The sequence below is a fragment of the Amphibalanus amphitrite genome, unplaced genomic scaffold (assembly GCF_019059575.1).
Source record: "Amphibalanus amphitrite isolate SeventyFive unplaced genomic scaffold, NRLGWU_Aamphi_draft 000370F_arrow, whole genome shotgun sequence".
NCBI lineage: Eukaryota > Metazoa > Arthropoda > Thecostraca > Balanomorpha > Balanidae > Amphibalanus > Amphibalanus amphitrite.
The window spans coordinates 269,730-280,817 of record NW_024881864.1 but is presented as its reverse complement, the minus strand read 5'-3'; the positions used below and the strand labels follow the sequence as shown (position 1 = coordinate 280,817).

The 11,088-nt window shown below is 45.1% G+C and overlaps 1 protein-coding gene across 1 annotated transcript; it reads left to right on the top strand.

Annotated features, from left to right (window-relative positions):
• The first annotated feature begins 2,873 nt into the window (after window positions 1–2,873).
• Window positions 2,874–5,624, top strand: LOC122389746. The gene is made up of 2 exons (XM_043382069.1): window positions 2,874–4,101; window positions 4,444–5,624. The coding sequence occupies exons 1-2, from the start codon at window positions 3,205–3,207 to the stop codon at window positions 5,521–5,523; spliced, it is 1,977 nt and encodes a 658-aa protein (XP_043238004.1). The 5' UTR covers window positions 2,874–3,204; the 3' UTR covers window positions 5,524–5,624.
• Window positions 5,625–11,088: the final 5,464 nt, after the last annotated feature.

Below are 11,088 nucleotides of genomic sequence, written 5' to 3'. Positions count from 1 at the left end.
TGCTAATGTAGCCCAAGTAATTGACTCAAGAAAATGATCAAATAATGTATCTATCTTTCAGGTTCAGTTATATGCGCAACTCACAAGTGCTCAAAAAGGCTGCAAGATGCCTAGCTAGCAACTGCTCCAACCAGTTTGAAGGAAGCAAGGGTGTATTTCTCCACAGGTAAATGGAGGATATCTTTTTTCAGTTAAGTCTGAGAGGATGTTTTAGAAATGGATATAAATTGCAGTTAGTATTGTTCTTATTATGTGTTTTGTGAGATAGTCTCTGTTCATGTTGTAATGTGGATACATCACAATCCATAACAACAGTTCGCCATAAGGACAATTTATTAAACAATGGTCTGTGAAAAGCTGAGTAGCATCAAGATGCAGTGAATATAACTGTATAGTTACAAAGGATATTTCATTTGAACAAGCCCCTTGTTACCAGTTATTCAACACAACAGATGCCTGTCATTTTTTCACTTTCTAGGTTTCCTCAAGACCCAGATGTGTACAGCGAAAGGACTGGCGCATTCAGGTGAAGATGGAATGGTGGCAACATGTGTCAGAAGGGGGCAAACTTGGTCATGCGGCACACTTCATGATGAGGGCTCCTTCGATTGCACAGACCAGTTTGGCTGTGCTACGGTGCAGTTCCATCAGGCCTTTCTTCCCTGCTCACCTGCAGGTGAGTGGCATGTAGTTGTGCAAGGTGAGCAGAGTCCACTGCTGTGTCATTGCTAACATGTGAAAGCAGCCTATGATCTGTTTAAACTATTACAACATACCATACCAACTTTGAGCACAATCATTCCAGATGTTTGTGAGAAATAGATACATGCTCTGCACATGTACAATTGTGCACATATACAATAGTATGCCTCAAGTGATTGCTTAAACTTCCAGACTGGCATGAGGATCCAGAGGATCCAGACGGACTCGCCCTCAGCTATCCTGGCAGGGTGCCCCGTCGCAGAACCGAAGCCGAACGCAGAGTCAGATCCGCAGCCCCCGCACGCCGTCTTCACCTGACGCTGTGAGTGCTCCGGAGGTTCCGGAGGAGGACTGCACGGGAGGAGGCTCACCCCGAGGGGATCCTGTAGAGTTTCAGCGAAACATCCGCAAGGAAGACGGCGGCATTGTTCCCTGACGTTCGGGCCGTACTCGTCACGCTCCGATTAAGTTGGACCTGTGAATACGGGAAGTAGACATTCTAGCGGGGGAGTGTGATGACGTCAGGCTACCAACTGTACTTGAGTGCTACCAAATTGAACCTCTGGGATGTGTCCTTGAAATAAACAGTTCTCGGATCGGTGCTGAATGCCACGTGTGTATCCGGAAAAGTACAACGTAGAGAAACGTTGTTACACTTTCAGACGTGGGATGGATTAGAACGTCCCTTCACTCCAGAAGAGTGCACTGAAGTCTGAAAGGGCATACGGAAGTACGTCGTGGCTGCACAGAAACCGGAACCGAGAGCGAATCACAGTGCTGCGACAGACCCGACGTGGGCCGATCAGCTGAACCGCCACTTGGCGTCCGTGGGACCGCATACGGCGGCGGACTGGACGCGGCGGCCGCTGAAGGAGAGACTGCCATCCCGCCCCCTCGCGTGTGTGCAGGTTCTTTCAGAGTGCACCCTGTGACACTACCTGAACTGTCAGCAGCGTTGAAACAGATGGGTGCATCCAAATCCAGCGGTGTGGACGGTATCACAGTGAATGTGCTTAAAATAGCTTTCCTTGTAGTTGGTCCCCACCTCCTACATATCTGGGAAGCACCATAAGCCTGCGAAAGGTTGTCATGCTCTTTGAACTTGGAAGAACCACAGCACTGGCATTTATCAATTAAGTCACGTCAGCCCTGGTGACCATGCACCAGCAGTAAGTACATCCATCAAGATGTCAGAGACAGACAGACAAGATGATGTCAGTGCAGGCTTTGAGGCCCCTCGTCGATTGAAAGGTGTGGTTGGCTCACTGAATGGTTGCCACTTGCCATATCCCTATGAACAAGCGTGTTAATACCCAAGATCCGGAAGCATACATCAACAGAAAGCGGTTTCATTCCATCAGCTTACTTGCTATGTGATGCATGTGCCAAGTTCTTGGAAGCATGTGTTGGGTGGCCAGGATCTGTACATGATTCAAGGATTTTCAGAAATAAAAGTATGCGTAGAAGGCTGACGGGCAAGAACTCCATCCAACCAGGGAAGTATAGCATTGGTGCTTCTGACTCTCTCGCCGCTGATCCGGATGTGACCGGCCTCCTGGCCTACAGACGGCATTCCACACAGGTCGCCGAACGGGTGTACGGACAGCGATTTCGGCACCAGGTAGACAGCACCTCCCAGAGGCAGCTGTTCGCTCGGATTGAGGAGTACATGGCTTCCGCGCTGGAGGAGTCGCCAGCCGCGGAGGAGCTGGTGGAGCTCGACCGGGTCCCCTCCCGACCTGCCACCGAGGACGACGAGTCTAGCGAGGACTAGCGTATCCCAGTGTTCGGCGATGCAGTAGTGTTTGTTGCTCGTGCAGCTACGCGTCGCGGGGAAGGTTAGTGTTTGTTTCTGGTGCGGCTTCGCGTCGTCGGGGCGGCGCATTGTTCCAGGGGTGCCAGCTAGGGCTGATAATCCCGGGATCGGGATCCCGGGATCCCGAGATTGTATTAATCCCGAATCCCGGGATTAGAAGCATCGGGATTTCGGGATCCCGATATTTTCCGTACAGAAACATCGTTCATAAAGTGTAGCTGATAGTAGGTATGTAAAAAAAGGTAAGTGAGTAACAACGCATTACAGTGCAGTTTTATGTCCAAAGATCTTACTTACGCCGTGCAAAGTCGTTATGCACAAGTATTGGTTACATATATACCTAATTAACATTGTTTCACACCGTCTCAGCCTTCACAATGTGGCGAGAGACGAGCTCTCTCTCGGCTCATCTCTCGCTCCCCGCGACGTCCCTCGCGTACTCGGTTTAACAGATCATTTTGCACGATGACATACTATGCCGACTATCGAATTCGAGTCCATCGAGTGGGAGGAGGTCGGCTGTCTTCTCTGTGTGACTGTGGGAGCACGTCTGGTGGCTCAGTTACTGTCAGTGCCCCGTGGCTGGACGATCCATGAGGCTGGCCGGGCGCCCTGGGCATGGTTACCGTTAGTGAATAATTATTAATTACGTGCCTTTGTGATAAGCTATAGCTAACTTTGCCAAAATGTCGGATTTTGCTGAATTTAAAGGCAGTGCGGTGTGGGAACATTATCTAAGAAGTCAAGATGGCCACACAGCAAAGTGTCGTCTTTGTAAAAAGGTACTGAAAATATCTGGAGGTTCCACCAAAGGACTTCACGTCCACCTCAGGAGCAAGCATGGTGGTATGAGTGTTGCTGGACCATCCCGATCCGGAGAGACGCCGCAAAACGTGTCCGGCGAAGGTCAAGGTGAGAGCGCTAAAACCACGGCACCGCATCTAAAAGGAATGAAGACCTTAGATTGCTACTATGTTTCCAAAACGGACGACGACCTGGATGCTATCCTAGCTAGAATGTGCGCGAGAGATGGGATACCTTTTACAGTTTTCTGTACCTCACCGGACCTACGCGGACTTTTGGCTGCTAAAGGATATAAAAACCTTCCAACCCATCACAACACGATTCGCCGGCGTGTCCTCAAACACTGTGCTCGCCTGAAGTGTGACGTGAAGGCGAAGCTGGCCGAAGAATTGTCAAATGGCAAACGGTTCTCACTTACGATCGACGAGTATACGTCCCTGAAAAACCGTCGCTATATGAGCGTGACTGTCCACTGCGAAGGTAACATGTGGGGTCTCGGTGTCGCGCGTTGTCACGGATCGATGCCAGCAGAGAAATGTCTGGATCTTCTGCAGGGCAAGCTGGCAGAATTTGGCCTTGAACTCAGTAAGCACGTCACCTGCGTCACAACCGACGGAGCTTCGGTGATGGTGAAATTCGGGAAGTCACTGCCATGTGAGCAACAACTCTGCTTCGCACACGGTGTTCACCTCGCCGTTGTCGATGCTCTGTACTCGGGTGACGCCGGGCAGACCTCTGAACAAGCAGATGACGACCGTGGTGGTGGTGGACCTAACCAGGTGAGCTTAGTATACAATTATGCATACATCTGATATAGGCACCTAGCGTGAAAATAGAATAACAGTGACGAAATGGTAGAAAATTGTGCACCAAAGTTCGTATCATTTACTGTGCGATTTCACTTCATAAGAGTCAAAGAACAAACAACATTTCACCCAGAGAACAAGGCTTAAGAGCATCGAGCTCAGTTTCATCCGCATCGCGCAATTACTCTCCTTAAAGCATAAAGAGTCGTAAATCTTCATCTACAAATAATCCGAGGAGCCAACACAGCAGGATGACCCCTTAATATATGTACATCTTATATAGATTAATAAGGTAAGGATATTGTCGCCTTGCAGGTGAACTCGTCAGATGAATCCGACGGTGATGACGAGGATGAGGACGACAACGTGGAAGAAAACACTACTGGTGCTACTGGTCACCACGAACTACATAGTTCGCTCTCTCCAGTCGTTAAAAGCATTAGAAACATTGTCCGCTGGTTTAGAAAATCGCCCGTACGAAATGAAGTCCTTCAGAAATACGTCAGAGAGGAGCGTGGACAGGAACTGATGCTAGTGCTAGACTGTAAAACCCGATGGAATAGTTTGTATGACATGCTAGAACGATTTGATAACCTCAAAGCAGCTGTCCACAAAGCACTCATTGACATAGGAGACAAACGTATGAAAATGATCGATGATTATGAATACGCCGCCATACCTGCGCTCATTCGCTGCCTGAGAATCATGAAACTCGGAGCAGAAGCGCTATGCAGGAGAGAAAGTGGACTATTGGAGGCTGAAGCTGCTCTAAAGTTTATGTTAAGCGCGCTTGACAAGGAGGACTGCGCGACTGCATGTAAACTGTCTGATGCGTTGAAACAGCGCATCCGACAGAGACGGTCACGTGCGGCTAAAGTCCTACAATCGCTCCATAACAAAATGTCGGCAGACAGAGACTGGAAAGATATTTTTCCTAGTGCCTCTCGCAAGGAAGCACAGGACTTAGTTGTCCACATGATGGAAAGATTGGGAGAACAGATGCATGATACCGAAGTAGGTGTAGATACAGAAGTGATGGACGCTGATGATCCTGAATCAGCGCCGTCTCTTCAGTCGATGCTTCAACAAGCTCTAGATGAGGTTAGAGCTCCAGAGCAAGGCACCAGTTCATGCCCGTCTGGGATTAACTTTTCGCAATCTTCTCTGATGATGACGAAGGCCATAAGGAAAGAATTGGAAAATTTACCTATCTCAGGAAGGACAGGCATGGTAGCGCTGTCCTACAACTGGCTGAAGGGCATAGTTCCTACGAGCGTTGAATCAGAACGAGTGTTTTCCACTGTCGGGAATATCGTCACAAAAGTGCGGTCGAGTCTCGGCGACGAAGTCGTTGATGCACTTTGCTTCCTCAAGTGCTACTACCGTAACAAGTGAATGTGACCAGGACATGCTGCTGGTCAGACGACCACAATCCGTAGGCACGTCTACTGTATCCTGACTCGAAATATAAACAAGAAATACAATGATCAATGTCATTCATGCTCTTATATTTGTTCGGGGTGAAGGTGTATGCCTGGTATTGTGTTTATGATGGTAAGGATGCGCCATATACATACGATATTGCAAGAAAATTCTGCTTTGTAGACAGGTTAAAATAAAAACTGCTCAATCCCGGGATCCCGGGATATCCCGGGATTGCATTTCTAAAATCCCGGGATCCCGGGATTGCCAAAAAGTCCCGGGATTATCAGCCCTAGTGCCAGCCCCTCTGAAGGCCGGCGGTGTCCCCCGTGCCCCCCCCCCCCGCCAGGCCGGTAGGGGGGTAGGGTGTTCCCAGGCACCGCTGGCAAGCGCTCGGCCTCAGCTGGCTGGTCGCCCCCCGGTCGGCAGGTGTCTGACGGGGGCGAGCTGAGGAGGCCCCAAGACCCGGCTGGGGGTCGCGGGGCCACTTGGACGTGGAGGGAGCCGTCACCCTCCCTTTGCGGCACTTTGCCGTCTGGACACAGGGAAGGGGCTGGTCACCCCGACCCTACTGCGCTCCAGCCAGCGCGGGAACCCAGTCTGGCGGTCGTCTCTGGCCCCCTGATGGGGCGGAGACGGGCTGGTCGTTCCCTGTAAATAGACCTAATTTTTGGGGGGTGTATGACTTGTCATACAGCCAGCAATCGTGTCCAGACCAGCCTCCATCATTGGATGAAGGTCACTTGTGATGAATGTCACAGAGGTCTACCCGCCCCCCAGGTGGTGCTAAGCATTGCTGGCCATCAAAAGCTCTTTAAAAGCTGTTGTAAGATATTTCAGACACATCTGCATTACTATTAGTTTTAATTACACGTACCACACAAAAAGTTCGCGCCATCTGTTGGGTAGATCTAGGAACTTGATCAAAATGCGCTTTTAATATGTTTAAGCCACGTTGATTCTGCATTGAATGAGACCAGAAACTTGACAATCGGTTCAGAAGTTTTGGGTCCAGAGCCTTTCAAATGCACTTATGTAAAGCATTCCAACCCTTTAGGATTAAGGGCTGTTTTGGCCTGAATACCAATGTGGATGGTTCTTCAAATGCCTCTTCTGCTAAACCAAGAAAGATACAGAAACCCGGTAACCGTCATTCGATAGCCCTTGCATGTATCTAGAACATATCTGAAAATGAAGACCCTGCCTTTCTTAGTTTTGCCGCTAGGTGGCGCTAAAGTTGCTAAATGTTAGCGCCACCTGTTGAAGTTGCTATGTTAGCGCCACCTGTTGGGCAGTTTGCAAAGCTTGCCCGGAATGCAGTTCAGATATGTTCTAGATACATCAATTGTGCATCGACTGACACTAGAAACTTGAAGATCGGGTAAGCCGTTTTGAGTCTAGAAGCTTCTAAAGAGACCAATGTTTGGCTATACACCCCTTAAGTGGTGAGAGTCTATGTGTTATTACTGATATTTTTGGTCAAATTCAAACCCCTCTGGTGCCAAAACTGTGCTAGATATAAACTAACACCAAAAAGATGCGCTATGTCATTGTCTATCTTCAGGACATACATTTTATTTAATTGGTTAAAAACAAAAAAGTTATGAAGAAAAGTTCAAGGGTATGTCTAGGACCGGTTTATGTACAACTTGATAACACATATTTCACACCTTCAACACATATTTCCTTCTATTTTTGGTCGAATTCAAACCCCTCTGGTGCCAAAACTATGCTAGATATAAAAAAAAAATATATTTGACGAAAAAGATGCGCCAATTCATTGTCTATCCGTCAAGCATAAAATTTAAAGAATTGCTTGAAAAACAAAAGAGGTAGAAGGAAAAGTAAAAGGGGATGTTTAGGACCGTTTTATGTACAAATCACTAACAACGAAACTTATGACAGATATGATGTGCTCTGGTAAAAAAACTATAATGCTGAAGAAGAAATACCTAGAACCAAAAATATAGAGGAATCAATTGTCTATCAGAAAAAAAAAGTTTTTAAAAATTGCTTCAAAAACATGGAAGTTACAGAGAAAATGTAATGGGTAACCAAAAAGTACTTAAAAAAAAGACCTTTTAAGGGTATTTTTTGTAAATAACTCACGAAATTTCGGTCAAAAAACAAAAAATTGGGTACCAATCGATAGCCCTTGAAAAGTCGCATCGATTCATATATAGTAAAAGTTTGCAGCACCTTTTTTCAAAGAGAAAACACGACAAAACATGTCTTTTTTGCATATTTACATGAGTTTTTTTACTTAAGTTCAGGTGCGTTTTTTGGAAAACAAAAAACCGCATATAAGATTTACTACCCAGGAATCGGTGGCCCGTTCAATTGCCTACAAGTACATGTAAAGAAATTAGCGATTAGATGAAAATTCTCAAAGATATGAGCATAAAACTGAACACATGTTTTAGAAAAAAGTGCTTTAAGGGGTCCTTTTCCCGAAACTTTAAACGCCTGTAGAATCAAAACGAAACAAGCTAGAGTCAAATTTCGACTATGAGTAGAGTCGGCTGGACAAGATCTTTGTAACCCTGGGCTTGAAATTGTCCAAAATTCAAAATTTTGAGTTTTACAAACATGTATTTTTTCGAATTTTGGACGTTGATATCTCTGAAATTTAAGCACCTACAAGATTTTAACACCCATGGCTGGAAAGATCTCGTCAAGGACTACCAATTCATTGCAAGAAAATGTTTGATGCGATATAGGAAAGTACCTAAAAAAATTGCTCAATTAATAGTGATAAGTAAGTAATTTTGCGGTTTTTTGATTTTTAACTCGGTTTTGAGTCAGTTAAGCGCAAAAATAAGACCAGGGTTAGATGCGCCATCAAATTCTGCATCTGATCACCGGTCATTTTTTGCCCTAGCGCCATTTTGATTTTTGCCCAAAAAATTGTCAAAATTCATTAAAAAATCATAACTCGCTTGTTTATAAACCGATCCTTTTGAAACTTGCAGGGTATATGTGTCATCACGGGAAAAATCGAAGCGTGACCTTTTTTCAAATTTTTTGAAAAAAAAATCAAATTTTTTGAAAAAAAACCAAAAAAAAATTTATTTTGATCCCGAAATTCGATAGAGAAGAGTAAAACAATCTCAATCCACCAAAAAAATGTTTTATTCATAAACCTAGTCCAGAGAAATCCTCAAAAATTGAGGGTTGACGCGTCAAATCAGACCTTTAAAATTCAATATATCCAGAACCACGTAACCGATTTTGAATTTCTTTATACCAAAAAATGTGTTAAATCAGGTTCTTGCGTTTGTTTAAGTAACATTTTCCTCTAAAGTTTTAAACAAAAATATCAAAAATCAAAAACTCATGTTTTTTTCGTTTTTTTTATTTTTCGACCCTTAAACGTCATTTTTTCGAAAAATGTTATTTCAAAAAAATTGCTCAGGAGGTCAAAATACATTCAATACAAGCATTTGTTTTGTAAAAAAAAAACATACAGAACAAATTTACGAAAATCACGATTTTGGGCTAAGTCCTGATCTTGCCCCCTGTTTCGAAAAAAATTATGAAACCTACATAATCTGGTGCAGTTTTTGACGAGGAGTCCAAATTTTTTTTGAATTGAGCAAATCGGTTCAGTAGTTTTGGAGATATGAGCAAAAAACTTTGATACCAATAGGGTCTTTTGCATAGGTGCCAGTTTAAAGCTGCATAGGTATGAGGAATACTATACCCCCACCCCATACTTGGCGCCAATTTTTGCCAACTCATTGCAAAGTAGCCACTTTTTCGCCCCTTAGGCAGGGTTGTGCTCGACTCAAAAAAAAAATGCCGACTCGACTCATCATTCAACCTCAGAAAGCCCTGACTCAACTCTGACTCAAACAAGGAGCTGATTTTTTCCTTTGACTCGATTCATGACTCAAGCGGCTCAATTAAAATATGAGTTGACTCAAACTTGACTCAAATTTTTTGTTAAGTCAAGTGTGTTGACTCAAAATTGACTCAGATAAAAAAGTTGTTGAGCGTAGGGGGGGGGGGGTGAAAAAAATCCGGCAGCAGGGCCAGGCCTAAGTTGTTAACGGGGGAGAATGAAAAGCTTATAGGTAGGTATATATTGTTTCTAAAAAGATGAGTCAGGTGACTCATGTTCCTAAATGTTTTTGACTCAACTCAATGTCAAAAGTTATTTTACTGACTCAACTCTGACTCAACTCAACACCTTAATATTTTTATCTGACTCAACTCTGACTCAACTCAACAGCTCAACATTTTATCCGACTTGACTCAAACCTGACTCATTTGAGTCAGAGTTGAGTCAAATTTCTGACTCGACTCATGAGTCAAGCACAACCCTGCCCTTAGGTTTGTAGGGGGTTCAATACCTACCGTAGGTTGCTTTTAGATTTCCAAAATTTTGATTTTTGGCGGAGATATGAGCGTTTTTGTGAAGCAACCTCCGGCCGACTTGGGGCGATTTGGCGATTTTAGGGTTCCCACGATTTTTGGCCCCCTTAACGTCGTATAACTGCCATTTTTTTACATGGGGGGGTAGAGGGGTCCCCCCTACCAATTATCAAAAACCGCTTAGAACCTAACATCGGGGTTTTCGAGTTATAAGGGTTTTAACTTGTACATAAAACGGTCTTATGACCAGGACCGGTTTATGTACGGGCAGGACCGGTCTATGTACTTGAAGCTATGGTTAGGTGATACTGCTTTACAGCTGAAGTCATGGCTGATGACCTCCTTTCGCGAAAACAAACATTATCAAGAGCTCAGTCCAGCTGATAATGAAAGGAAGAAAAGTCTGTACCACAGTGTCCTGTGACCTGTCAAGCACAAGAGTGAAGGTTGCGCACACCTTTGGAATCCTGAAAGCAATGTTCCGACGCCTGACCTTTGTGGAGTCGAAGTCAGTAGAGTAGGGTGTGCAAGTCGTGGTGGCATGGTGTGTTCTTGATACCATAAGCATGCAGAGAGGGGGAAAGATACAGGAGAACCCGACGGTCCTACAGGTGCACAGGCACTTCAAGAACAGACGACGGCACCGGTATGGCGAAAGGTGAGGCAGGATACGCCACCTGAGGCAGCGCCCGAACCCCTCAGCCGACAGAGCGGAGCGGACAAACGGAAGACCCTTACCGGAGACCGAAGGTCGCCTCGAATAGAATTATGATAGAATTATTTTAATCGTATATCACATACATTGCTTCTCGCTTCACAATTATTCATAGTAAGCTATTATTTCATATGTAAATTATAAATATGTTAACATAGCTGACAATCTGTTCTCAAACCGTATTTACTATTGACATATTTTCTGTAGCTCCAACTCTGTAGACACGACTCGCTCTTCTGCTTCTGGTTATGTCCCGCGACGCGAGTGTTTATCGAATCTCAAATACATCAGTATTGCTATCACCATGCAGAACGTGTATTATATGAAGTAGCGGCCACGGACAACATTAACACGCTACATTGGTGACCCCAAAGTGATTTTTAGTGCGTGATTAGTGACTGAAAGTGTTTAAGTGCGCCGCGACCGCCTCAAACTGCGACATGGCT